Raw genomic sequence first — 27,899 nt, 5'->3', positions numbered from 1 at the left:
GAGACTGTTTGGGATCGTTTCCAAATTCCAAAGAAGACGTCAAAGAACCAGTTTCATAACTGAACATGAGATATTTGTCTGTTTATGTAACACGTCTTACTGTGGGACGTCTAAATTTAGACGTCTCGTGTAAACAAAACAGTTTGTCTGTATTCCAGGTGTGGCACAACAACAGCCTGAGACATGGGGTGGGGCAGAAAAGGAAAGCTTGACAGCCACAGTCACAACAGGATACATCAGCTTGTCCCGATTCTGAGGGAACAGAGGGAACGTCGGCTAACGTGGGAACGTCGGCCCACTTTAAAGATGGACGTGGTTTCCTGCAACGCTCCTCAGCATCTACAGACTTCAGAGAAGACTGACAGAAACGAGCCGTTCACTTTTCTGTTTATTGATCTTTGAAACCTCACATAAGTACACATTTGTTTGGACTTTCTGTGTCCTCCAATCAGACACTGTCTGGAAACAGGAAGCAGTGAATCACGCTGAAAGAGTCGGAGGGTTTGCTGCCATCAGGTGGCCACACTGAGGAACTACAGCTGCACATTCAAATCAAACTTTATACACAATTACACAAAAACATCACAGTCATCATAAAAGCATCTGTCAGAGCGTGCAACCACGGTCATCAGAGCGTCACAGCCAGAGCAACGACCCGCCTCCACAGTTACACACACAACAGGAAGTGTGTCGCACAGTCAGACATTTGTGTTTATAACATTTACAACATGCACAAAGTTTAAAAACACGTTCACGCTGCAGGCATGTGACTTTTGGAAGAAGGCGGAGCCAAACCAGCCCGGTCAGGTTCCAGTTAAAGTCTTTAACCAGTGAACAGCACCACCCTCAGGCAGGGAGGAGCACAGCGGGAACATCACTGATGCCTGGGTCAGAACTACAGCCAAACCTTTGACCCCGAGTGCAGCACATGCAGGATAAAGGAAAGAAATGTCACAACTCGAAGAGAAGCGAGAGAAAGCTCCCTCTACCATTACTCTGAAAACACATCCACTCTAGCCCACCCCACGAGTGGACGCTCTCCATGCCACTCAGCACAGACGCAATGAGGACTCAGTGAAGACTCTGAACCCGGCATACACGGGCTCAGTGAATTTGGTCTTGAAGGTGTGGAGGTGGGTCAGAGTGTCAGAGGAGACCTTGAGGAAGGACAGAGTGCCAGCCTGACAGTCCACGTACACTGCTGCCCTACTAGAGTCGGACAGGGAGGATGAGGAGTAGGAGCGCGAGGAGAGTGCCGTTTCTTTGCCGTCGTGCCAGACGGCGTATGTATCGGAGCAGTACAGACTCCACGACTGGTTGTTCCACCCGAACAGGGTCTCGTTGCTGTCTCCTTTCCTTCTGATCCCTCTGTAACTCACCGCTATGTAAACCTCGCCGGTCCACTCCACCTCCCAGTACCCGCGACCCATCAGCCCATCTCTGCACAGCAGCTGAGCCCGGTCGAATCTGTCGGGATGATCGGGATACCGCTGAGGCTCCGACAGATACTCCACTTTCCTGGTATGGTGGGACAGTTTGAGTTTCCTGTTCACCGTGTTCATGTCGATGGTGAGCTGACAGCAATCTGATGAGAGAACAAACACAATCCAGCTACAGTCAGTCATCCAGGCCTCGGCGGTCTCAGGAGCCGAACCAAGACCACCAGACTTCTCCGAGTTTGTCCAGACGTTTCATCCGAGAGGCTGCTTCAGTTCTAAAGCCAGAAGGTGGACTACACTGACCTGGACCACTGCTCCAAAAGGTCAAAGGCCACTCCCTGAGGATGCCAGTGTTCACATTTCATCACATCTGTGTCCACTTTGGACAGAGGGCGTGGCTTACGACACAGACTGTGCACGACCTACAGTCCAGCCTGAGGTCAGGTGATCTCAGTATGGCAGGGTCACATTGCTTCGCCTTAGCTCATGAGATGAGTCACCATTGAGGGACACTCCCACCGGCGTTTAAATACCGTTTGGTCCAAGAACTGAAGCAGCTCCTCGGATGAGGCGTCTTCAAGAAACTTAAAGAAGTCCCGTCTGTCCAAGCTCGGCAGAATGAGTGATGGGACCGTGCGCTGTTTGAATCACATTAAAAACACACTTACACTTCTTCAGCTCTGACCTCACCCATCGGACTCCAGCAGGCTCCGCCCTGAAAGCAGGAGGGGGTCAGCATGCACACTTGGACATCACATGGCTGTCATACTGTTATAGACAGGCGTGATGGAGCGGGGCTCTCTGTGCTAGCTAGACTGATTCTTGGGTTTCCTACAGTGACAGGCTGTTCCTTCAACATGCAGAGATCTACAGCCATGGAGGGGAATGTGAGGCTTAAAATAAAGAAGCAGAGAGGAGAGGCTTTCCGCTCTCCTCTTTCAGTCCTCCTCCTCCTACCTGAGAGCGTCCGGTCTCCCGCGTGGATCCTCAGGTCGTGTAGGCACCTGCACGTTTCCTGTAAGTACATCCGGGGTCAAAATGATAGGTTTACACTTTTCACAGCACCTCAGAAAAAAATTCAATTCAATTCAATTTTATTTATATAGCGCCAAATCACAACAAAAGTCGCCTCAAGGCGCTTCATAGATACAGAGAAAAACCCAACAATCATATGACCCCCTATGAGCAGCACTTTGGCGACAGAGGGAAGGAAAAACTCCCTTTTAACAGGAAGAACCCTCCGGCAGAACCAGGCTCAGGGAGGGGCGGCCATCTGCTGTGATTGGTTGGGGTGAGAGAAGAAACAAACACGAGAAGGAACTCTGTGTCTGTCCTCATGCAGCACATCACAGACTGAAATCAGTCCGAGCGCTGAAGCTGCATTTATATGAACACAGGTTTATAATCCAGGTGTCACAGTCTCACACACAACCTCGTGTTTCTGCACTCACCTGGAAGCAGGTAGAAGGGCTTCGTCAGGGTGTGTAATTGCACGCTCGGCATCAGCTGCTGCATGCCTGGCACACGGAAGCACTGCATGACCTGTGGGTCAGAAATATCACACTGTGACCACGCATCAGCTCCACGAACAGGAGGACCAGAACCTGTCTCTGAGCCAGCACCATGACATCACAGGCCCAGGGAGGCCGAGGGAGGACGAGGGAAGATGAGGGAGGGAGATCCAAGGAGGCCCAGGGAGGACAAGGGAGGACGAGGGAGAACGAGGGAGGGAGATGAGGGAGGACGAGGGAGGACGAGGGAAGATGAGGGAGGGAGATCCAAGGAGGCCCAGGGAGGCCCAGGGAGGCCGAGGGAGACCCAAGGAGGCCCAGGGAGGACGAGGGAGGACGAGGGAGGGCGAGGGAGGACGAGGGAAGATGAGGGAGGGAGATCCAAGGAGGCCCAGGGAGGACAAGGGAGGACGAGGGAGAACGAGGGAGGACGAGGGAGGGAGAACGAGGGAGGACGAGGGAAGATGAGGGAGGGAGATCCAAGGAGGACGAGGGAGGACGAGGGAGGACGAGGGAAGATGAGGGAGGGAGATCCAAGGAGGCCCAGGGAGGACAAGGGAGGACGAGGGAGAACGAGGGAGGACGAGGGAGGACGAGGGAGGGAGAACGAGGGAGGACGAGGGAAGATGAGGGAGGGAGATCCAAGGAGGCCCAGGGAGGACGAGGGAGGACGAGGGAGGACGAGGGAAGATGAGGGAGGGAGATCCAAGGAGGCCCAGGGAGGACAAGGGAGGACGAGGGAGAACGAGGGAGGACGAGGGAGGGAGAACGAGGGAGGACGAGGGAAGATGAGGGAGGGAGATCCAAGGAGGCCCAGGGAGGACAAGGGAGAACGAGGGAGGACGAGGGAGGACGAGGGAGACCCAAGGAGGCCCAGGGAGGACGAGGGAGGGCGAGGGAGGGCGAGGGAGACCCAAGGAGGCCCAGGGAGGACGAGGGAGGACGAGGGAGGGCGAGGGAGACCCAAGGAGGCCCAGGGAAGACAAGGGAGGACGAGGGAGGCCCAGGGAGGACGAGGGAGGGAGAATGAGGGAGGACGAGGGAAGATGAGGGAGGGAGATCCAAGGAGGCCCAGGGAGGACGAGGGAGACCCAAGGAGGCCCAGGGAGGACGAGGGAGGGCGAGGGAGACCCAAGGAGGCCCAGGGAAGACAAGGGAGGACGAGGGAGGCCCAGGGAGGACGAGGGAGGGAGAATGAGGGAGGACGAGGGAAGATGAGGGAGGGAGATCCAAGGAGGCCCAGGGAGGACGAGGGAGGGCGAGGGAGACCCAAGGAGGCCCAGGGAAGACAAGGGAGGACGAGGGAGGCCCAGGGAGGACGAGGGAGGGAGATCCAAGGAGGCCCAGGGAGAACGAGGGAGGGAGGACGAGAGAGGCCCAGGGAGGACGAGGGAGGACGAGGGAGGACGAGGGAGGGAGAACGAGGGAGGACGAGGGAGACCCAAGGAGGCCCAGGGAGGACGAGGGAGGGCGAGGGAGGGCGAGGGAGACCCAAGGAGGCCCAGGGAGGACGAGGGAGGGCGAGGGAGGGCGAGGGAGACCCAAGGAGGCCCAGGGAGGATGAGGGAGGACGAGGGAGGGCGAGGGAGACCCAAGGAGGCCCAGGGAAGACAAGGGAGGACGAGGGAGGCCCAGGGAGGACGAGGGAGGGAGAATGAGGGAGGACGAGGGAAGATGAGGGAGGGAGATCCAAGGAGGCCCAGGGAGGACGAGGGAGACCCAAGGAGGCCCAGGGAGGACGAGGGAGGGCGAGGGAGACCCAAGGAGGCCCAGGGAAGACAAGGGAGGACGAGGGAGGCCCAGGGAGGACGAGGGAGGGAGGACGAGAGAGGCCCAGGGAGGACGAGGGAGGACGAGGGAGGGAGAACGAGGGAGGACGAGGGAGACCCAAGGAGGCCCAGGGAGGACGAGGGAGGATGAGGGAGGACAAGGGAGACCCAAGGAGGCCCAGGGAGGACGAGGGAGAACGAGGGAGGGAGGACGAGAGAGGCCCAGGGAGGACGAGGGAGGACGAGGGAGGGAGAACGAGGGAGGACGAGGGAGACCCAAGGAGGCCCAGGGAGGACGAGGGAGGATGAGGGAGGACAAGGGAGGCCCAGGGAGGCCCAGGGAGGACGAGGGAGGGAGAACGAGGGAGGACGAGGGAGACCCAAGGAGGCCGAGGGAGACCCAAGGAGGCCCAGGGAGGATGAGGGAGGACAAGGGAGGACGAGGGAGGACGAGGGAGGGAGGCTCAGGGAGGGAGACTGAGGGAGGCGTCACTCTTCAGTTTGAAAACGAGTATTTGTAGAAGCTTCAATGCTCCAGGTTCTGTAACAGGATGGGCTCTTTGGCTCTTTTTCCCCGACACGTTTCCTCCATTTATGGAGTAAAAGGCCAAATGGGCGGGGCTTTGAGCACCACCTGTGGTCACCTGTCTGGTTCTCAGACCTTCGTCGTGTTTTCAAAGAGTTCAGAATATTCTTAAACGTACATTTTTGAAGAGTTCATCGATGGGATCCTGGACGCACCGACTGCTGAACACCTCAGCGATACTTTGGATGAAGAAGGAGCTGTACGCCGGGTGTTTGTATGCAGCTATGTCTGCAAACACAAACAGGTGTGAACAGCTGTGTGTGACAGTGATCAGTACTGGATGCTGCAGGACTCACGAGGCGCGCTGCAATGAAGAGTGATGAAATCCTTTTCCGTGTGCAGCCGAGCAGCTTCATTTACTGATCGAGCTTTCATGTTATCTGTGGGCACAGGCGGTCTTCCAGGTACGAGCACTGAAACAGACAACGCTTAGTGAAACGCCATGTTCACAGCAGCCGCCAGCAGCGCGCGAGCGGAGACTCACCTCCTCTGGACGCCTGAATGATGACGATCTTCGGTTTGTCCTTCAGCGCGGGACAGTTTCTAGAGTTTAAGCGCTCATAAATTCGGTCAATTTCTATCCTGTGATTGCCCGTTCCACAGATAGTTCCCATGCCTCCGTGGGACATGACAACAACAAACACGCTGTCTGTGAGGGGCAGTGTCGGACGTCTGCTAAACCTTTTCAGAGCTTCGTCCATTTTCTGTAAGAGCAAAAAGTCAGACGTCAGTCGTTGGGTCGCTGTGGAAAAGCAGTGCAAGCCTCAGTGAAGGAAAGTTACCTGTGCAGGTAGGTTCCGATGTCTATCCACCTCGTATCCCAGAGTGTGGAGCAGGTTGACCACGGCCTGCTCATCTTTGTCAGCCCCGTGTCTGGTTAATGCCGGATTGTAAAAATGCATGTTGTTGATCAGCAGGGCGACACGCTTTGTCCGTCGGGGCACATTTGTAGCCTGGATGTTTCTGGTCATGTTGTCGGTGCTCATCGCCATCGCTGCCCTGCGAGAAGATCAGAGGACAGAATCGGCTCAGTGGATCCGTCATGAACAGCTGCTGAATGAGCAGCGCTGCTCAACACGCTGCTCAACACGCTGCTCAACACGCTGCTCAACACGCTGCTCAACGCTGTCATCCATCACAGACGCCACAGTGATGCAGTGCACAACATTACCACATTATAAATAATATTATTGTTACTGTGTAAAGGAGGCAGAAGTAAAAATGTCCACATGTACACACGATCAGCACCGAGCTACAGGCTTTGTTCACTGCTCGCTTTCTTTGCTTGCATCAAACTTTGGGTATTTTTTCTCTATGAAATAAACATGTTAGTGTAATGACAGCTGTAGTGTTGTAGGTTCAGCCTTGTTAGTCCTGTCTGTAAATGAAAGTTCTGCCACAGAGATGATCTCAGGTGAAAGTAGCTCCGCCTCCCGGGTCTGAACGGCAGGTTCATTCAGCCTGATGCGCTTTCAGCCTGCACGTGTGCGATTACACTGTAGAGTAATCACTTAAATCCTCATTCAGAGTGTGTTACTATAAAATGTGATTCACTGTGAGAGTAGTATGACATATAAACTACAATATACAGCATCATTTTTAACTTAAGGAGTAAGTTGCAGCCACAGTAAAATTTAATTCCTTGAACTGAATGGAACCTCATATATTAATAAATGTATTTGTTTATTCAAACAATGTGAAACATTATTACAGCCCACTTTGTATCAAACAGCCAGTCTCACTCTTACCAAAAAGAATATTCAAGTATACTTTAAAAACTAGAAAACAAGCAAGTATACCTTTAGTTTACTTTGTATGTATTTTCTTCCTTTTTTAGACCAAATTACATTTAAGCATCAGCATCTTTTACCTTTTGAACAGAGTAAGTGGGGCAAATCATTAATTTAAAAAATGAAATTGTGCAAACCGTGAGTGAAAAGGGTCAATAGTTAATAAACCTCAACTCTCAAAACACTTTCTCACCTGTTCACTATATGATTCTAGTGCTTGAACTATGGGAGCAGTTCTTTATAAATGAAGCCTTCTGATAGTTAGAACTGATATCTGATATCTGGGGAATGAAGAGATTTGTTACATGTGAAAAATATGTTTCAATTGCATTTTAATTACTGTTTTTCAATCAGAAGTAACTCCAGTGTAAACTAAAAAGTAAATTAATAGTATACTTGTAAGGTTAGTATTGTGATAGTCGAGTATATTTTAATTATACTCTTGTAGACATTATGACATTATGCTAGTACATTTATGGTGAGCAAAAAGTACATCTCAAAGTTAATTTCAAGAATACTGTTGTGTACTAAAACGGGGGCCAATAAAGTCCCCAGAAGCATTATTAGTATACGTACTAGGTAAGATATACTTGGGAAATATAATTGAAGTATGCTTGTTTTTGTATGGCCAGCAACAAAAACTAATGGCTACATTTAGAGTAATGTTTAAACATGACTTCATTTAGCAGGATGTTGCTTTTTTCTCTTCTTATTCTTTCTTATACTGACCTTCATTTGTTTTGTATAAGGTGGTACTTTTTAAGACACCTCTGCCTAACGAGTGAACTGACCTAATAATATGCTCTGGTCGTCATTTTACACAAGGTGTCACATCCATGAAACCTACACCACTAACCAGCATCAGTCCTACAACTTCACTCTCAAAATTAATAAATTCTGGGACAAGCAGAAACTGTATTTTTAGCGGTGCATTTTGCTGCAGGCCAGACTGCTATTAAATGCTCTCCTAAAGCAATAATTCCTTTGTAGCACCACTGCGTCTTGGTTCAGGAGAGATGTCCTGATATACGTGATAATGTAACACGGGTGTTTATGTTTGTTCGTGTTTAGCGCGTTGGGTTGTGTTTTTAAAGCTTTGTAATGCGACAGGTGCGATAGCCGACACCACACCTTCACCTGACGTACAACGTGACGTATGACGCACACGTCGGGTATTCACTTTCAAAACAACAATGGGGATAGAAAATCGAGGTGGTTAATGCTCCTTGCGCTGGTTGCCAACCACCATTAAATAACAAGAAGAAGAAAATATTGATCTGCTTCTCTTAGTTTTGCACGTTTAAGCCGCAATTCAGACTCAAAAAAAGCTGCAAAGCAGGAGAACAACATGGCCATCAACTATTCTGTGCCACAGATACAGTTCGCTGCAGCACAGAGTGATGATGAGACCGTTAACATATGCAACTTAGAAGAGGTAACTGGATGTTCAATCGGGTTAAATGCAAGGTTGATCGGATTATATCTGAAGATCGTATGCTATTCGTGGTAACTCTGCTAGACTCCAAATTGCTGCTCGTCCATGCGGGAGTATCTCAAAATTAAATGAAACCACTTAACACTTTTTCCCTAAAACGGACTGACATGGGACACATTAAAGTTGGATCGGAACCTGCTAATCAGTCTGAAGGTAAGTGTTTTTTTCACTTATTCGAGAGAAGTCCGAAATGCGCTCTTAGTACGGTTTGTTTTGACTTTTAAGCTACCAGGATATTTTCATTTAAAGACAAAATGTCAATATCTATGAATGTGGAGACTCAAAAGACTAGTTAGGTAATAGTTGCCGATGGATTTATGAGACTTGATAGAAACTTGGACGTTTGCAACAGGTGAATCGGTGAACTACCGAGGTTGCGCCCAAATGCTTAAAGCTGTTAGCTGGTCAGTGTTTTCAGGTGTGCTTGTACTACCTGTACGGTGCGGAGTGCTAAGTCATGTTAAACCCATTAAAGCGTCGAGCTCAAATCATTTGTGTGCACTGCTCTCTTGTCCGCACACATTTTCTCTTTATTGAAGCCTTTTGTGAATAATTTTGATCATGTAAAAACTGGGAATTGGTCCCTATTGACAATACTCTTATTTTTTGCATATGTCATTTAGGAAAGGTAATTGGTCACTGAACTTTCTGCAACTGTGTGTATTTCTAAATTTTGTGGCTTCAGTGCACGCAAATTTATATTGTTCAGTTTGCATGTTAAAAGCCACAAACATTAGCTCACTATAGGCTTTCCTGTGGAACTGAGAACTGCCCTGCCACTTTCAGGACATTTTCTGCCTTCATTCACATGCCTAGGAACAAGAAGGGAGACCACTGAGGAGGAGTTTTATAAGTTCACTGGTGACCTCGGCTGTCAAGTTCGTGGATGTGGGTATGCTGCATAAAACACGGTGAGTTACTGGTTAATATATTGCAGTTTATTGCCTTGCAGCGGGCTTACAGTGACATGCCGTGAATAAACGGTAGTATACCAATTTATTAATCACAGTATGACGTTACTTTGTTGACGTAATTTACAACATAACGTCACTGTCGCCAGTGAGATACCGTAAAAAAGGCTACGGTGCGTTACCATAGTGCTACCACACCAGCAAACACGGTGTCATCCTGCAGAACGGTGAGCTACCGTAACACAGCGACGCCAGTATGTTACCGTGAAGTGGCGATGAAAAGTCAGTGCTGCACACTCACACGCATGCGCTCTGTTTCATCGCAGGGTCAAACGCACACATGTGATCACGTGATCATGGCGCACACATGTTACCCGAGCGATGTCCCCATGAACTAGGGTGACCAACCGTCCTCTTTTTTGCACTCGCTGACTATATGACACTTTTTATTTCGCCATTCATTAACCGCACAGAGAAGGAATGTTTCAATATGTTAAAGTTTTCTTTAAGCCAGCAGTATTATTAAAGTTCTTCAGGACTGGGCCAAGTGTTTTCTTTATTGGAAATCAATGGTCACCCTACCATAACCAGCTCCACGGCGCCGTCGCGGTACAGCAAGATGGCGCCACGAGACGACTCGCTTACGTTTCAGCTGCCGACGTGTTTGAAGCCAGCAGCACACACATGTGACCTGACATCTGCTTCTCACCTTGATATATGATCTTTACTGGAGAGGCCAAAGGAACCCTCTCAGGCTGGGTGGGAGAAAACACGCCGGGGGTGGGCACCGCTGCCCGCCGCCTCCCAGCAGACACGCCAGTGGTATGAGTTCAAAACTCTACATGTTATCGAGCTATTGCATTCACAGGTTCCTTTTAGCTGACACACCCGTGCTGTTCTCGAAGCTGTCGTTCTCGACTGCGCCCGGCCTGTCCGCCCGCGGGGCACAGCGGTACCCCATCAGGTGTTGACGGCTGCTAACGGCGGCTGGAAGCTTTGTGACTCTGACGCTGGAACTTTTTTGCTGGTTGGACTTTTGTTGGGTCACAGAAATAGTGGAAGAAGATGAAAGTTTCCAGAAATGAAGGTAAATGTTAGGAAAGAAACGACTGCAGTTTAAAGCTGAGAAAATACCAAATCTATCAAATCACGTCGCCTCGAGTCTTCAAGGAACCTTTCCAGGATTAACATTTGATAGGACGCTCCTGAAGCGTCGCTCAGCAGTCAGAGTCCGAGCTGAGGATCACTCAGAAACCTCGGACACGGCTGGAAGCTGTCAACGACACAAAGCAACACAAAGCAGAAGGGAGACTTACAGCAGGGAGTCCCGTCCTCCTCCGATGAACGCTTCAGTCTGCCGAGAGCTGCAAACAGCTCCTGCGTGGCGCCGTCGGCTTTTATATCCCCGCAGATTCTCCGTGCCAGGTTTTGTTCCAGATGACTTCCTTGGAAACTCGTTATTCAGTTCTCTGGAAGAGCTTTTGAAAGATTGTTTGGGACATTTCCAAATTCTCAAGAAAGCGGTCCAAGAGCCAGTTTCATATTTGAATATCTGATATTTCCCTGTTTTTCAGTGCAGGTCACTTTTCTGTGTGTGGTGTCCAATCACAGCTGAGGCTGCTCAGTGCTGGCTCACCTGGAACACAGGTACACTGTTGCAGCTGCATCTACACTTGATCATGCATCACGCAGTGCTGCTCCCTGAGGCCCTTTGATTGTGTGATAGAAACAGTTTACCTGTATTCCAGGTGTGCCACAACAAGCAGCCTGAGGCTCCGGGTGGGACAGAAAGTGAACGTTTCACAGCAACAGCCCGAGGCTGCGGACTCGCACCGACAACCTATTTCTGTCCTGTCTTTGCCTTCGTGTTGTCGGTGAGAGGCCGCATACAGCCCCACCTCTGCCCATGTGAACAAGCCTCGTCTGTAACTGTCGGCACGATGGAGCTTTGTGAAAAAGAGAAACTGTGAGCAGGGAGCTGTGCAGGAGCATGCCCACGCTGGCATCGACCACAGAAACGCCCACACTAGGGGTGGGTTTTTATAATCGATTCATCGATTAAAATCGATTCTGGCTTGGATAACGAAAAATCGATTCATTAAAATCCTGAATCGATTTTTTAATATAAATTTATTTTGTCCGAAATGCCAGAATCTCAGGTGACATCTCACAAAATTTCAAGAACCACCAAACAGTAAATGAGAGCAGGTACAGGGATTCTGCACATAGACTTAAACACACAGCGCGACCCGCGGATCAGAATCAGTTAGATGTCGCCTTTCTCACAGTCGGGGCTGAAAGCCGACAGCTCGCTGATCCGGGTCCGCGCTTTGTGTTCACGCCCTTTATGTGCTGATTCTAAAGCTGTTAGTTTGATCTCTCTCCAAACAATATTGACCGAACCAGCAGCAAAAGAAGATCCAAACGCTTCACATAAACATCGTCATGAATTCACTCTTTTACTGTTTTGCTTCCATTGCGATGCGCAGCTCTCTCTCTCTCTCTCTCCCTCTCTCTCTCTCTCTCTCGAACAGTTTCGCTTTCTTCATTATTCGCTTGCTTGTTACACAAGTCTACTGTTGTTTACAGCGCTGTCGGCCGCTGTTTTTTCCCCTTTTACATTCTTCCGAAAAGAAAACCTCATTTCTGCTGTTCAATACTGAACAAATTTAAACTTTTTAATATTATTCAAAATGCAAAATGCTTAGCCGTGTGTCTAATAAAACCGCTGTAACGTCAGAGGTAACGTTCATTAATTAATGGTTTTCTTTCGTTTTTGATGTACTGCAGAATATTTTTATAAAATCCCAGGCCAGGAAAATCACCTTCATGTTTTTCTGTGTTTTATCTTCAGCTACTTTGACACAAAGGCCTCTGCTGTGATGCTCACACCTTGGATAAAGTCTTGCGAGTGTCAGCTTCCTTTTTATAGATACAAAAATATGTAAATGTTCTGATCTGAATTATACTTCTGACTGTCAAAATTTCCCAGATTTAAATCGAATCGAATCGAATTAAATCGAATCGTGGATCGAATCGATTTGGGACCTTGTGAATTGGAATTGAATCAATTCTAGAAATCAGTGACGATACCCAGCCCTAGCCCACACCGAGCAGCGCCTGAAACAGCGAGGCCTCGGGTGCAGCAGCCTGTGCATGAACATCAACAATCACACACAGGCCTTAAATCACTTCACAGTCCGTCCCACAAGATCATAAAACACTTGATTTATAACACATCAAACAGGCTTTATCAGCTGCAGACAACATCCCATAACACAGCCCAGGATCACAGCAGGGTGGAACAGACACAAGCAGCAGGCAGACATGATGCATGTAGAGCTGGAAGTCTCTTCTTGCTTAGCAGAAACGGTTACGTATGTACGATTATGGAACGATGTGAAATGCATTGCTGACTGCACGTGCAGTACAACCTTTACTGTAGCTGATACGTATGATAGATCATTACTCGAACATCAAGTTAGAAACTTAAAATGAAAAAGAATGAATTGCATGAATGAAACGTTCCTGTGAGCGAGTGGTCCCAGCCTTCATTCAGGTATGAAGCAGTCCAAACAGAAGTGTTCAAACCCTGTGGATGCTCTCCACTCGTCCCGGGTGTGCCCACTTGCTTTTGCACAGCCCTCTGTCTCTGTGTTTGCTGTGATTCGTCACAGTAACTGTCCCGGGTTTGTTTGTGTGAGCAGTCTGTCGCTGCTGTTTCTTTGTTACAGATTTGTTTATACTTTGTTCTTTCTTTCAGTCTTCATGAGGGTCAGGTGTGAGGAGAGGCCTCATTTCAAAGTGCTGCTGATGTCAGACGTGACATCAAGAGGAGGGGTTTCTTCTACCACAGACATCCTTCCTTTTGTTTGTTTCAAGGTCTCTTTTTTCATAAATAGAGCCGTTTGTGTAAATGTGTGAGGAGGTTTTTGCCATTTTCAGTCATCTGTGTAGAGGTTTAGGTCCCTCAGCTTGCCGGACTAATTGAAGTGAGATTAATTGGCCCTGTGTACAGTCAGTCTCTGCCAGAGTCAGGTGAGAGAGCAGAGGTGAGCTGTGTCACCAAATCCTTTTGAGTTTTGTTACCTTGGGTGGAAGTTTTGTTGAGTTTCACGTATGATAGGGTCCACTGTAAACCTGAAATGTCTGCTTCCCTACCGCCCTCCTGGACGCTGAGTCTGACCACTTCACACCCACACAGACGGTCGGCAGCCAGCGTAGCGGCTGATGACAGGAGTTACTGAGCTCCTCTGTTTGAGCGAGTCAGCGGTGTGACTGCAGAGTTTTGGACGCTCTGCAGACGAGCCGGCCGCCTGCTGTAGACATCGAACACAGACCAGAAGACAAAGGCACGCACTGATGATGCTCTTCATCTGAAACCCACAAACACACTCGCAGATAAGCTCTCATCCACGTCACAGCACCTCACCCACTGAGATAAATCCACAGTTTTGTCTCTGACGTTAAACACCACCACAGTCCGGTCACATTACATGTTTCAGCCAGGCCCTCGTAGCTGACTGAATCATATTCCTTTACTAAAAATGGCAGAAGATCATGTGACACATTACCTGTGTGACTCAGCGCTGCCACCATTAAAAGGATGAGTGCTGGTTTTCACTGGTCTCTAATAAAGCGTCTCTACTAGACTCCAAAAGCCAAACCACAGCCGAGGTGTCCGAGCACCACACCTGTATCGGTGCCTGTCTGAAAGTGGGCGGTGACTGGCTGCACAGGTGAAAGTGCTGAAATGCAGCTGAGGTTTCAGAGTGTGAGGGACCCGAGGAGGGAGCGCTGCCTCTCTCACGGCCGATCGCCACAAAAGCTGCTCGAAACTCATCCTTCGGTGTGTGGGCGGAGCCACTGAAGAAAAGCATCACTGTGCTCGTGTTCAGTGGAGACCGTCAGCACTGATGGATGACTGTTCGCTGCTCGCTGTGTCAGACCCGTCCTGCAGGTAAATGCTGCATCAGCTGGAAGGACCGATGAGTTCAAAGAGGCTCTGCGATCGATGACGGCGTGAGATCGTCACGATGACGCTGAAACTTAATCAGAGAGAACGCCGCGAAGCCGCCTGGAGCTGTCGTTAGGGCAGCAGCACTGAAGCAACATCGTTGATCAGAGATCATTGATCAGTGGCTGCTCATCAGTTTCCATGACAACTTGCACATAGGTGATAAAATTGATGGATGACAAAAATGTGAAAATATTCAGTCACTGGAAATCCTGTAACCCACCTGTCGCTGCTTCGTCCCTGCACATCGACAAAGTAAAACAACTTTGTTTTTCTGCTGTGTAGTTTTGTTTCTGAGGTTTGCCACACATGGCAAGCTCCACACCTCACCACCAGGCGATTCACTTTACTTTGCAGTCACTACTTTATTATACTCATTGTTTCTTTATTAAAGTTGTTTTTCCATCACACCTTCCAGTGTTTATATGGCGTGCACACATATTAACGAAGTCTACACCGCCACGTCCTTAAAATGCAGGGAGACGAAGGACGCGTTTGAGGGCCGCATTTCGAGCTTTGAATTGGGACAGCCTTCGTCGCGTCGCTGTGACGTAATCGGCCTTAAAATGCGGCCTTTAAGGCTGCAGACCCTGAATCGGGACACAGCCTCTGTTAGCAGCATAAACTCAGCCACTTACAACATTTCCAAACACCTTCCCACCATCCCAGCACCCACCGTGGGGAAAACACTGCATCAACTCCACCAACCTCACTGACAAGATCCAGATGAAACCATAGCGCTCTCTGATGTGGTCTCTCTCTTATAATAATAACAATTCAGATAAGAGGTAAACCAGGCGAGTGCTGTGACATTGATGCCAATAGATGCTGCTGCAAGGTCAAGGATGAGCATGGAGATGAGTCCAGAGTCAGCTGCAAGCAGAAGATCATTGGGGACTTTTACCTGAGCTGTTCCTGTGAGAAGAACGGGAGCCAGAGTGAAACTGTTCGTTAGTTATTTCCAGTGAGGTGTCCATGAACCTGTGCAGCCACCATCTTTTAAAGAATTTTGGCCATGAAGGCAGATTTGAAACTGGCCTGAAATGATTTAGATTGGAGGGTCTGAACCATTCTTTACCTGTACGGGAGTTATTGTTGAGTTTTAAGAGAAGATGGAACAGAACCAGAGATAAGAGACGAGTGTCCGATGTTAGCGATCAGCTCGCGTGATTAGGTAGAGGATCAACAGGGGGTCCACGACTCTCTTGGGGACCCTCCCACAGGGTTAAATCTGGGACTCTCTACCAGTCGCTCTTAGAACTGAAGAAGTTTCTCGGATGAAACGTCTTTAAGAAACTTAAAGAAGTCCAGACGCTTTTCTTTCTGAGCTCCTTAGACTACGACTAACATTCTTCTGTCGTTAAAATCCACAAAGACGCCGTCCACATCCACAAGACAACAGCGTGGACACTTTCCCCAAACTGAATGTCCACAGAAGCACGAGCGGCTCCACAGCAAGGCCTCATTAACCCTTCTCAGGTGAGACAGCATGGGCCACTGGTCGATCCAGCATGGAGGTCTGCTTACTGTCGCCTTCACCCAGAATGTACGATCAAAAGTTTAAGACCACCAAAAATCATATTTTGCATGTTTGGATCTTAACGAAGTTCCAAGTCGAGCTTCAACCTGCAACAAGAAGAAATGGGAGTGAGACAAAACACCTTTGAACCTTGTTTTTGGAACCTCGCAAAGATCCAACCATGCAAATATGGTTTTTGGTGATTTTTCAGGTGGTCGTGAACTTCTGATGGGGACTGTATTTGCAGACCCTTTGCAGTCTGTCCCAAGTCTGAATGAGCAAACATGCAGCCTGCTGTTGAAAGGGACTGTGCCGTGGGTACTGGCACGTCTCACCTGGACTCTCAGTGTCTCTGGTCCATGCAGCAAGCATCGCAGCACCACTGTTTCCTCCACCTCAGTCATTTTATCAGATGAGCTGCAGCAAAGACTGATTATTGAAGCTTGAGTTCGCACACCAAAGAACAGACTGGACAGAGATGCAGGAGCTCATGTTGCAACCTGTTTTTGCTCTTTCACCTCAGTATTTTTAATTTCTCCCTCACAATTGAAATCACACATTTACACCAGTGCTGACGGAGCCCTACCGCACACCGCGGAGGTGGAGCACACTGGGTCCACCAAAATAAAGCTGCACCTCCAGGTGTAGGTGCTCTCTCTCCCTCTCTGCAGGGCTGACTGGAGGACAAGAGACGGTTGCCATGGTGAAGTGGGAAGAGTGGTCTTCATATGGCCACAGGGGGCGGAGATGAGCCGAGACCCAGTTTGACCCAGTTAACCAATCACATTAAGATTGCTTACAGCCTGGGGGTGGCGCTCTTCGTCCCTGCTGAGCTGAGGAACAGACACTCCAACCTTTAACAGCTTAATAGGTTTAACAGAAGATCGTGTCTTCTCTCATGAAAGAACCAACAAACTGGTGCCGACAAAGACCATCGACTGGATAAAGAGAACCAAGGCGGCCCAAATGGAAAGGCAGGAACCATTTGGTGTTGTTAACGCTTCAGTTTGGTTAAAAATCCCGTCACGAGCGACCGATCGGCGGCTGTCAGAGAATTGTTAACAGTCGGAGTAATTAAAAAAGGAAATAGTTGTTTTGTGACGTCACCTTTGTGTTGGTGTGAAAGTCCAATCGAGGAATTGATTTTCCCATTCAGACAGACTGGGATTACCCACAATGCACCTCTGTGATATTCTGCATATTCATAGTTGAGCTGTTGGTATATATTCGCACTGTGTGGCTGTTATTGCTGCCGTGGAGCGACGGCGAGCACACAGGGCTGTAAATGTGACTTCTGTTTGAACACATTCGGCTCGTCGCACTTCAGTGAACTACCGCCAGCTCGTGGTAGGCCTGAGCTAAAGGACGATCTGGCTCCATCCGGTGGAAGAAAGTGATACTGCACCCCGGGAGACGCAGGTACTCATAATAGATAACAGAAGGAATAAATAAAAAACAAGAATATAATTTGGGTATAGGATAAAAAAAGAACATCAATTAATTGATTAACATAAAGACTGAAGTAATAATAAAGTATAAACAAAGTATTGATCCGCTCTCGCCCAGCAGGCTTCACGCTCGTGTCCTCTACCAGAGGCCTGGGAGCCTGAGGGTCCTGCAGTATCTCAGCTGTTCCTAGGACTGCGCTCTTCTGGACAGAGATCTCCGATGTTGTTCCTGCGATCTGCTGGAGCCACTCACCTGGCTCAGGAGTCACCACACTGGGACCATTGCTACCTTCACCCTCCAGCTCTTCTCTGAGCACTTGGTTCTTCTGCAGCTTCTCATATTCCTTCTTCCTGATGTTGGTATCACTACAGCCGTCTTCCTCTGCTTCTCCACCACCACTACGTCCGGCTGGTTAGCCATCACCAGCTTGTCTGTCTGTATCTGGAAGTCCCACAGGATCTTAGCTAACTACCACCCGGGGGGCGTCTCCATCCCTGCACCTGTGGTCTTGCCCGGTCTGACAGACCCCAGCTTCGTGGATCTTGAGCTCAGAGCTGCCATGATTACTGCCTCTGTCAGTGTTTCTCTTAAACAGCTCAGCTGTCTGATGGAGGTGCATGCTGTTACTGAAACAGTGAAGCCCTCTGTTTGTCACAGATCAAATTTCAATCAGATTATAATGCATTACCTTTACTGTTGTGATTTGGTAACATGACTGTTTATGTGCCGGAGGGTGGACAGCCTCACGCCAGCTCATTAGCGGCCGTGTCATTCAGCGTTCATGAACCACTTGCTTTTGAAAATGCGTGAAAATATGAAATGTGTAAGTCTGATAAAAATCTTTTTAAGCTCCGATGTTTCTGAAAAATGATGTCAAATGTTTTTTCATGATGTTGAAAGGCTGGAGTGGTATGTTAACGAGGTCATATTTTCCCTCGTGGTATTTGGTATTTATTTATTTATTGTCATTGTCAAGAACAATGAAATTGCGTTTGGGGCTTCCATACAACCCAAAAAAAAGAAGAAAATAATAAATACCCCTTAAAACCCAAGTGTACATATTTAACCCAGTGTGACTCCAATGCAATAAGACAATCCTTAGCAATAATGTTCGTAGAAATTCAGACAAAGACCTGAGAAACATGACAAAATACAACAATGCAACCCATTCAATATTATTGTACTGTGAGATATGATATCAGATATGATAGTTATCTATTTAAGAAAGAGGGGGGGGGGCAGGAGGGGGAAGAGAATAAAGATATGATGCACCAATGCAGACCAGTTCATTGCCATTAAGAAGTTGGATATGGTTATTGGATGTTCTTCCTGGCTGATTTGATTGGTAATCGTTCATGTTTGTTTACTCAGACACATGGGATCAAACTCTGTTAATGAATTTATGCTTTACGATGTATGGAGCGGTCCTTGGTGGCAGAACTTCCACCACCACCATCATCATCATCACCCGGTTGCAAAACAGACAGACGCACACATGGAGGTCAAAGTAGACGGGCAGCTGGAGCCAATCAGGAGCTTCACGCTCATCAGCATCAGCCTGGACCTCGACACAGGTGACGGCCCGACAGCGATGTGTGACCAGTAAAATGGTAAATGGCCTGTATTTGTATAGCGCTTTACTTACTTTACAGTACTAGTCACACACAGTGTGTGTGTGTGTGTGTGTGTGTGTGTGTGTGTGCACAGACGAACCTCTGCTGACAGGAAGTCATGGCTGCTATCAGGAAGCTGTCAGACTATAATCTCCATGACTGTGACAGCACGGTGGTGGAGTGGGCGGAGCTAGTGTCTGGATTCCTGCATCAGGATTGGTCTCTTTGGAAGCACCAACTATGGAACCTTCACGTCATCCAGCAGCAGCCCTGAAAAATGGCCACCATCTTGGATTTTCATGTGGCTAATCAGACAAAAGTAAAGCTTGTCAAAGGTTCACGCCGCTGCTCGTGTCACGTGTCGCACGATTCTGTTTGACGCGATCTCCTCCAAGATCGCGCTGTGCGAGTGCGCCCCCTATTGGTCATGTCCCAGACCTCCTCACATCAGCTCTGGTCGTTGGGTCCAGCACAGAGAAGGTCGTGGCACTGACATCCGCCTACAACAAACAGCCAATGAGATGAGTCCAAAACCTGCAAGTCATAATGTTAGCGCTGCCGTAATCACCTGAACTCATCATCACACCTGCTCATACCAATGCCCTGTGTCCTTCAAAGCAGTGCATGCTGGGATGCAGAGAGACATTGAGACTAAACACTTGTGACATGTGACATCACTTCCTGCTGATTAATGCCTGCCCTTTCTAACAGGAAGTGTTCTGCTCCAGTCTGCAGCTGTACGTGCTGAATGAGACAGTCCTGGGCGTGGTCAGAGGCAGGAAGTGGACCGATGTGGTTCAGGAGGCTTACCAGGACTTCCTGGGTCACATGACGCACCTGTCCAACCTCAGGTGCAACCCCACCGACCCCGAGGACCACCTGGGTTCGGCCTGCTATTGTGAGGTGCTTCCTGCATCGCTGTGACTCCTCCCCTTCAGAGCTTTCAGCTCCACCTGGATCAGTTCCAGCTGCAGGTGTCTGACCTGGACTGGTGGCTGGTGTCTGTGCTTAGCCAGGCCCCGGAGGACTGCGGGGAGCCGCTGTCCGCGGTAAAGGACTGCTCCAGTCTGATCCAGTTCAGTCCAGTCTGATCTGGTTCAGTCAAGGTCAAGGTCAAGGTCAGATTTATTTATATAGCACATTTCCAACAGCCGATGCTGCACAAAGTGCTTAACAATAACAATAAAATTAAAAACTACAGTGTAATACAATAATAACAATAAAATAGAAGAATTGAAACAATACTAACTAATTCAGATAAATCCAAAATGCTTGGGTCATAATGTGTTAAAAGCCAGAGCGTAAAAGTGTGTCTTTAGTAAAGATTTAAATTGCTCAAGAGTTTGAGCAGATCTAATATTAAAGGGGAGACTATTCCAAAGTCTGGGACCTGCCACAGAGAAGGATCTATCACCACGAGATTTGAGGTTAGTCCGTGGAATGGACAACAATAGTTGGTCAGATGATGCTGACTGCTGGTGACCTTTGGATGAACTCTGCATTTGTCCTGGCCGCTGGACTCGGCAGGTAACAGCTGTGTCCTGTTCAGGTGTGCTGACTCAGGTGAGTCCCGGCTGGTCCAGCAGAGGTCTGAGGAGCTCATGGACCTTCTGTAGGACTTCAGAGACACCGTGAGGTCAGAGTGGAGCTGTGAGCTGGATTCAGGTGCCAAATTCATCCTCGCTGAGCTCGAGCTCGGCTGCAGCCTCAAGGTGAGTCAGACACAGAGCACGCACACCTGTCTGCTGGCCTCTGACTGGCTGGTACTGAAGCTGGGGTCTGAGGTCAGGTGTACCGGGGGGACCTCTCACCTCACCTGTGTGTACATGTGCAGGCGGTGCTGAGGTAACTGAGATAAAAGAGCAGAGACAGACATGAAGCTCCGCCCGCTCAACTCACAGAGCTCCAAAGCTCTGAAGCTGCAGGTGTAGGGGGGAAGTTCAAGTGACATGTGACTTGGTCCAATTTCAGGTGGTGCTTGGCATTCTGCAGGCGGAGCTTCCTCTGATCCAGGACCAGCTGAACCGCCTGAACCCGACCCTGTCAGAGCTGGAGAGGAACACCTGGAGCATCACAGGTGACATATATCACATGATATCATAGGCACAAAAACATGGTGGAGCGGGTCCATTATTACACCTGTGTGTGTGTCCAGGTGTGCAGCTGCAGGTAGAGCTGGTGTTGGACCTCCACTCTAGTGTGATGGAGGCCAGAGACAACATGGAAGCCATCGCACACCTCACACAGGTAAGCTTCAACCCTCAGCCTAGACTCTGCCATCATTTCACCTGTACTCAGGTGTGTGTCTTTACAGGGGTGGGCGGAGCTTCACTTGCTGTAGCGCTCACGTGACTCACTGTTGGAGGGCAGAGCTTCAAAGGAGACCTGCAGACGCATCGAAGAGGAGGGACAAGAGCTGCTCAGGTTAACTCAGGTAACACAGCACCTGTAGGAGGTGCTTTAGGTCCAGCTTCTGAAGCACCTTTGTTACCTGTCCCAGGTGAACAGGAGTCTGTACAGAGCAGACCAAGTGCTTGGACTATGTCAACGGCTGCGTGCAGGACGGGCTGTTCCAGCTGCTGCACTGAGCGCTGCGCTTCCTGTCTGACGGCACAAACCCACAGGTAGACTCACCTGGTGGCACTGGGGCTACATTGTTTGAAGTCAGTCTGCAGCTACAGGAAACAGGAAGTGTATTTGAAGGGTCAGGGGGCAGCGGCCTGTCACACCTCATGAGCACCATCATCAGCGATGTTTACGTCGCAGCAAGTCTGCCGCTCAGGATATCTGTGAGTTGCAATGGCAACTACCAGGTGACCTGATATCGCTCTTGCATGCACACCTGTTCTCTCACTCATCTCTCCCTTTCTGTCCGGCTCACCCGTACGTGCCTCTGCAGGTGTCTCTGCGGCAAAATCCAGAGTGTGTCTCTGTGCTGGAACAGGAGTTGATCGTGTGACACAGGTGAAAGAAGAGGCGGAGCTTCTGAGGGTGGGGCTCAACACATATTCTCAGCTATGGTGGAGCGACAGAAGGTTGGTGTTTCAGGAGTTCCTTACATACGGCTGACAGCTGTGACTCCGCCCACCCTGAAGGACTTCCAGAGAGAGGCAAAGGCTCACCTGTCCAGACCTGTTCATTGGCCAGCTGTACAGCCGTGCGTGTCTGTTTCAGGTCGAGGCACTGGACAGACTCAGCATACAGGTGAGTCACCTGGAGACTCTCTGCTGTCCTTCATCCGCTCACAGGAAGTGAACCCGATTCATTATGAAGCGCCACGTCACACTCGGCGTCCAGTGATGTCACTGACAAACACCTGTGGCAGGTGTGACTGAAGCAGAACACGCCCACTAACAGACTAGTCGGCCTGTCAAACCTTTCAAAGTAAAAGCCTGGTCTGTGTGTTTGGTGGCAGTCTGCAGCAGGCAGCTGAGCGAAGGTTCCTCGTCTTCCTCGCCCCTCCCCCACACAGAGACCGTCCTGCTACAGCCCAACATCTGGCTGCACAGCTGGAGGTGAGCTTGTTTGTATCCATCACGTAAACAATCTACAGAAAGTCATTCAGGAAAAGAAGAAAGAGCCTCCATCAGCTCGTATTGATCGGGTGACATCACTGTTATTGATATCTGATTAGTTATCCTGTAAACTGTAGAGGTCATGTGATCAGCTGTATCCATGGCGTGTTTGTGTGTTTCAGTGTTGATGCCCACACTTGGCCTTCCAGAACTCCACCTGCAGACCTCCTGCCTGCTTACCTGTGCAGGTGTTTGATGTCAAAATATCAAACAAATGATCAAAATAAAAGCCCCGTGTGTGCGGGTCGGTGACGAAGGTAAATGTTGAAGCTCGGGCTGAACAGGCGCTGGTCAGGTACGATCTCACCTGTGTGTGCAGTGCACAGGTGAGCGAGCGCAAGCATAGATTTGAACTCTGACCTCTGAAGCTGTGGCACCAGTGTCGGGGTCACAGCCGCAGCTGTTTCACAGATAGGAGAGTGTGATAAGGAGAAAGTTCAGGCCACTGAATAACTCGTTTGGACCAGAGTACCAGGATCATCATCTTTGATGTTTATTTTTGAGGTCCCGTTCAGGCTGTGGACGTCTGTGGCTTTCAAACCTCCATCTTTACCATCTTTGATCAAGCAGCCGTTTTTCATGCAATGAGGCTGAAGCGTTTGTCTGGAATGGCAGCATGTCAGGAAGATACATCTGGATAAACTTTCCATATTTGTTGGATAAATTCTGCCCACCATGGATCGATCTCTTTGAAGCCATGAGTTCAGTTTGTTCTCCACGTCAACGACTGATTTTGTTTTTGGTCCTTTGTGAGATTCCCAAATATCTCATTTTGGAGTTAACAGGAATGTTACAAACATCTGTTTCTGCTGCATCAGGTACAGCAAGGACTTCACATTCTCTAACGTTTAATGTTAAACCAGATGATATAATAGTAATGTTAATAGTACTAATGACAATAGTAGTAGTGCAGATGCCTGAGACAGCAATTTTTCAATAGTTAGTGGATCTTGGAGTTTATCTTTTAAAAATATTGCTGTGTCATCCGTTGACTTATCATAATATCTGTGGCTAAAACATTAAATGTTTTTATGTCATTGAACTTTTGAAGATGAATCGCCAACATCTTGGTGACCAATATGAATCCATATGGAGAGATTCCAACATTAGCTTTAAAGCTAGGGTTGGTACCATCGGGTACAACGACACAACTGCTAATAATGTGGTACAAACACAAATCACGTTTCTGAATTTAACTCCAAAAGTGTTCAAGGACTTTATCAAGGCTGAGTCGAAGGCTTTGTAACAATCCATCGTCTTTATCAGCTTCCTGTATCCAGCACTGCTCTGTCACTGTGAACCGATCCTCCTGTGAAGAGACCTGACTGCGTTTCTGAAACGAGACATGACAGAGCTATCTAAAGACGAGCAGTGAAGACATTCGGAGTTTCTTAGTCTCCTTGTTGGGCTTTGGAATTGAGGCGATAAGTCCGGGTCTCATTGTGGGCAGCAGCGTGGAAGTCTGAAACATTCTTACCGATACTCGATGTAAAAGGCCGTCGATGTGTTCCCAGAAACGTTTGTAGAAATCTCCTGTGAGGCCGTCCAGCCTGGGCTCTGTTAGAAGGACGTCCAATCGCTGCATCAGCTTCTGTGGTGGTTATTTGATCTTCACACGTGTCTCTGAAGTCTACTGTAGGAACACGAAGGAATCAGTCGAGAATCTCGAGCTGCGCAGGTGGCGTTGCTACACCACCAACCATCAGCTGTTTGAACCTGTGCACAGGACCACATTGTTCTCCTCCTCTTAACTCCAGACCCGAGATCTGTAACTCATCTAGTTTCATACTGTCTGTCATTGTGAGTGGGCTCGGGTTTATTACAACAATCGTTTATATTTTAGAAACGTGCGTCTTCACGTCTGTTATTTCTTCACTTACTGATCTCTGATTGAAGTTTTTGACAGTAAATTCAAACTGGAGCTGAATTTCTAATATTTGCTTGTAGGTTTGATAATGACCTGATAACCTGATGGTCAGTCTTCCTGCTCCTAACTTTGGGCCACACTGTGCACCTCTCCGTCTTCTTCGACATGTTGTATTTGAGGAGTTCGTGCCGCTGATGTGACGTCGGCGACTTTGACAGTTTTGAGGTTTCGCCGTCGTCTCCTCGTGACTTTGGTTCAAGTCGTCAGGATCTGGATTTACAGAGCCGTGACCTGTGAACATGTCAAAGCAGCAGCTCCGACCAATCACATTATAGAAAAGGTCTGAGGTCGTCACATGACTTCTTTCATTCTGAGCATTTTGTATCCAACTTTATTTTGTAACATTACACACTTCCTGCTACACAGAGGGTCAAAGGTCAAACATAAGAGCCCATATAATAATCTTCACCCTGGAAATGGACTCCATTATCAGCTGATCCTGGATGGTTAGAGACTGCTTAGCAACCACCTGTCGCTAAGGAAAAATCTGTATTCCCCAACGCTGACCGCCCAGCCAATCAGATGATGCCAACCAGCCATGTGACTGCAGCAGCTCCACCCTCAGAATCACCTGTATAGGTGTGACACACACACTCAGACACCACGGGATAAATTAAAGGTTTAATAGATTTTCTCCAAAAGCTGAAACTTTCTCTCTCTCTCTCACACACACACACACACACACACACACACACACACACACACACACACACACACACACACACACACACACACACACACACACACACACACACACACACACACACACACACACACAGGTGTGTCTGTGCCTCCCACAGAAATCAAAGAGGCACGCTGATGATGAAGATAAACGTGTGATCTAATGATAAGAGTCTCTGTCCTCACGACGTCTCCATGGCAACAGAAACAAACACTAACTGCAGGTAGCGTCTCATACCCCCCGCCGGCCCATGGGAGGCTAGCGACGGTAGACGCCAAAGGCCACCAGGCTGAGGAGGATGGTGACCCCGACCAGCGAGGCGGTGGCGGGGGCGGTGAAGAACTGGCGGTACTGGATCTGACAGTACCACAGCACGGACAGCATGAGCACGAGCAGTGGGACCATCAGGCTGCCCACGTTCAGCGCCACGCGCACCTGGTCTCCCGCCCGCTGGCCCCCCGCCGCCCCCCGCGCCGCGTGCTGCGAGATGTGGCAATGCAGCACGCAGTTATGAGCGAGGTTCAGCGAGGCGAGTGTCTGCGCGTCGTCTTGCAGCAGCTGGCCCTGATAGATGAGACGCACCTGATGCTCCTGCCCCGCAAAGTAGGTCCTGCAGGGTCAGAGGTCAGAGGTCAGCAAACGGGTCCAAAAGCACAGCCAGGAGGAGGAGCTTCAGGTTTACCGAAACTCCTCTACTATGCAGTATTACATGCAGTACTCGTACCTCTTGATGTACCCGACGGTGTCCTGCGGTTGGACCTGCGCCATCCTCTCCGTGTCGTTGAGGAACTTGAGTCTGACCACCATATTCCGCTGAGACGCTGCGCCCTCCCCGTCTCCTCCTCTGCGCCTCACCCCGTCCCCTCCCACCTGTCCATCCTCTAGTGTGGGGGGAGCCTCTGTCAGGAAGCTGTCGTTCACAGAGGAGGAAGGTGAGGACGAGGACATGGAGAACGTGGAGGTTGAGGATGGTGGGTAGGGGGATGAGGAGGCGGCGGTGGATGAAAAGGGCGTGTCCTGCTGGGCTTGCCCAGGCCTCTGTAAAGGGGAGGAGCCTGTGAACAGGTGTTCAGGGGGCTCGGATGTGCGGGTGGAGATCCAGGCGAGCAGCAGCACCGTTAGCAGCAGCAGAGCGGCGAACAGCAGCGTCACCTCATCACCGACACCTTCGATCAGCGCCATCGCCGCCAAGGTCAGCACAGCTCACACACCTGTAGGGAGAGGGCGGAGCTTAGCTTCAGGTATATACACACACTTCTTGTTTACCTGAGAACCCCTCACTTATCCTTTCACTCCAGCATGACTGAAGCTTTTTAAGAACTAGGGAAAGAAAGAAAAAAAAACCTTTAGGGGCAGGTGTCCCACAGCTCCAATGTCACACGACAGTATCGCAGTACTGTGTGGTGATACATACAATACTGTGAGAGTACTACGAGCAGGTGAGCTCCTCTCTCAGGTCGACAGAGTTACTTCCTAACTCAAAGCGAGCTGACGGCTCAGACACACGAGCGAAACCAACGTCTGAACATCTGCAGGACATCTGCAGGACACCTGCAGCTGATCACCTGTAACGTGATAAAATCCCAGCAAACGTCAAAGTTCCGCCTCTACATTACACCTGCGCCCAGTTTAGTCCAATCAGAGCAAGCATCCTGTCCCCCCACTACACATACCACAGGGTGACCTCTGGGACTTTATCTTGGGGAAACACACTCAGAGGAAAAGCTCCCCTGACGGTTCGCACGTCACTTCCTGCATGGCTGTCCAACCAGTGGAATGAAAAGCCATTACACAACGCTAACTTCCGGTTTCCTGTGTGCCGTCAGCAGGTATCGATCCATGATTGATCCGGTTGTTAATCAAGTGTATTTTTGACGCTCTCTGCTCAGGTATTTGCTCACCTATCTCCGCGGCCTTGTTACGGCACCAGTTGTTGGTTGCGTTTCACCGGAAGATCCGGGCATTTGAGCCACCCGGGCGCACCTGAATCAGCTCCGCTAAAGTCCGAGCTAACAGCTAACCGCTACGCTAAGATACGCGCTAACAACTCGCGCTCCCAGGGAGCCACTGACCCATAGTCTGAGTCTCCGCAGAGACGCGAGGAGTCGACGGTCACTCACGTTCAGTCCAGGAGCTTCATGTCCTCCCCGTTAGCCTGCAGGCTAACAGCCGCATCACTTCCTGCTGCCGCTTCTTCTTCTACTGCTGTGCTCCGCGGCGGACCCAGCGGATCCTTCTTCTTCTTTATATTGTTTATTGGCAGTTGGCAAATAGCAAAATGGTACATTACCGCCACCAACTGGTGTGGAGTGTGAACTGAATGTCAAAAATGAATCAAATCCTCCCAGACAAACGAGTCTGCCTTAAAAAACAAAATATGACCTGATAACTTCGCCAGTTCTTATATCAACCAAGTCCAGTTTCAATTTCATCTCACCGAGCATATTTCTGACAATGCACTAAAACATGTTCTATTGTTTCTTCTTCTCTGGTGCAGTCACGCTCCCCTGTGCAGTGTTTTCTCATTAAAAACAACGTGCTGTTCAAACCAGCATGCCCAAATCTAAGTCAGGATATAACCGTCTCCTCTCTCCTGTTTTCCTTTGGTTTTGTAAA

At 49.2% G+C, this 27,899-nt stretch overlaps 3 protein-coding genes and 1 long non-coding RNA gene across 7 annotated transcripts; 2 read left to right on the top strand and 2 right to left on the bottom strand.

Moving 5' to 3' along the window:
• Positions 1-370: 370 nt before the first annotated feature.
• LOC309694223 (caspase-1-like) lies at positions 371-11,513 on the bottom strand. Of its 3 annotated transcripts, none has more exons than XM_082514101.1 (10): positions 10,818-11,513; positions 7,289-7,376; positions 6,088-6,304; positions 5,790-6,009; positions 5,602-5,718; positions 5,424-5,533; positions 2,891-2,981; positions 2,397-2,454; positions 2,108-2,154; positions 371-1,585 (listed from the first exon to the last, which is right to left on the bottom strand). In XM_082514101.1, exons 3-10 carry the CDS (start codon positions 6,295-6,297, stop codon positions 1,050-1,052), a joined length of 1,389 nt encoding a protein of 462 aa, XP_082370227.1. In that variant the 5' UTR covers positions 6,298-6,304; positions 7,289-7,376; positions 10,818-11,513; the 3' UTR covers positions 371-1,049. The 3 variants fall into 3 exon arrangements, with proteins under 3 accessions (XP_082370227.1, XP_082370226.1, XP_082370225.1); XM_082514100.1 differs by lacking the exon at positions 7,289-7,376 and having other exon boundaries at positions 10,818-11,137; positions 11,239-11,512; XM_082514099.1 differs by lacking the exon at positions 7,289-7,376 and having other exon boundaries at positions 10,818-11,512.
• Positions 11,514-18,815: 7,302 nt separating this feature from the next.
• On the top strand, positions 18,816-22,859 carry LOC309694227 (uncharacterized protein). The gene is made up of 4 exons (XM_082514107.1): positions 18,816-19,096; positions 21,071-21,176; positions 21,255-21,346; positions 21,414-22,859. Exons 1-4 carry the CDS (start codon positions 19,094-19,096, stop codon positions 21,438-21,440), a joined length of 228 nt encoding a protein of 75 aa, XP_082370233.1. The 5' UTR covers positions 18,816-19,093; the 3' UTR covers positions 21,441-22,859.
• Positions 22,860-24,647: 1,788 nt separating this feature from the next.
• LOC309694229 lies at positions 24,648-25,424 on the top strand. Its single transcript, XR_014272827.1, has 2 exons — positions 24,648-24,881; positions 24,968-25,424. It is a non-coding gene; the product is annotated as an uncharacterized lncRNA (long non-coding RNA).
• On the bottom strand, positions 25,210-27,525 carry tmub1 (transmembrane and ubiquitin-like domain containing 1). 2 transcript variants are annotated; one of them, XM_082514105.1, is made up of 3 exons: positions 27,404-27,525; positions 26,008-26,494; positions 25,210-25,893 (listed from the first exon to the last, which is right to left on the bottom strand). In XM_082514105.1, exons 2-3 carry the CDS (start codon positions 26,463-26,465, stop codon positions 25,542-25,544), a joined length of 810 nt encoding a protein of 269 aa, XP_082370231.1. In that variant the 5' UTR covers positions 26,466-26,494; positions 27,404-27,525; the 3' UTR covers positions 25,210-25,541. The 2 variants fall into 2 exon arrangements, with proteins under 2 accessions (XP_082370231.1, XP_082370232.1); XM_082514106.1 differs by having other exon boundaries at positions 27,356-27,513.
• Between the last annotated feature and the right edge of the window lie 374 nt (positions 27,526-27,899).

This window comes from Aulonocara stuartgranti, assembly GCF_965226115.1.
Source record: "Aulonocara stuartgranti genome assembly, chromosome: 18".
Lineage (NCBI taxonomy): Eukaryota > Metazoa > Chordata > Actinopteri > Cichliformes > Cichlidae > Aulonocara > Aulonocara stuartgranti.
This window is presented reverse-complemented; position numbering and strand designations above follow the sequence as displayed.

Bases quoted from the DNA above. Each gene is read 5' to 3' on its own strand.
- LOC309694223 (XM_082514101.1), bottom strand. From the start codon at position 6,297: ATGGCGATGAGCACCGACAACATGACCAGAAACATCCAGGCTACAAAT. The intron at 2,455-2,890 runs GTGAGTGCAGAA...ATGTACTTACAG, and splicing joins GCCCTTCTACCTGCTTCCAG to GAAACGTGCAGGTGCCTACA. The intron at 2,155-2,396 runs GTAGGAGGAGGA...TCCTGCTTTCAG, and splicing joins GGGAGACCGGACGCTCTCAG to GGCGGAGCCTGCTGGAGTCC.
- LOC309694227 (XM_082514107.1), top strand. The intron at 21,177-21,254 runs GTGACATATATC...GTGTGTGTCCAG, and splicing joins GAACACCTGGAGCATCACAG to GTGTGCAGCTGCAGGTAGAG. The intron at 21,347-21,413 runs GTAAGCTTCAAC...GTGTCTTTACAG, and splicing joins CCATCGCACACCTCACACAG to GGGTGGGCGGAGCTTCACTT.
- tmub1 (XM_082514105.1), bottom strand. From the start codon at position 26,465: ATGGCGCTGATCGAAGGTGTCGGTGATGAGGTGACGCTGCTGTTCGCC. The intron at 25,894-26,007 runs GTACGAGTACTG...CTGACCCTGCAG, and splicing joins ACCGTCGGGTACATCAAGAG to GACCTACTTTGCGGGGCAGG.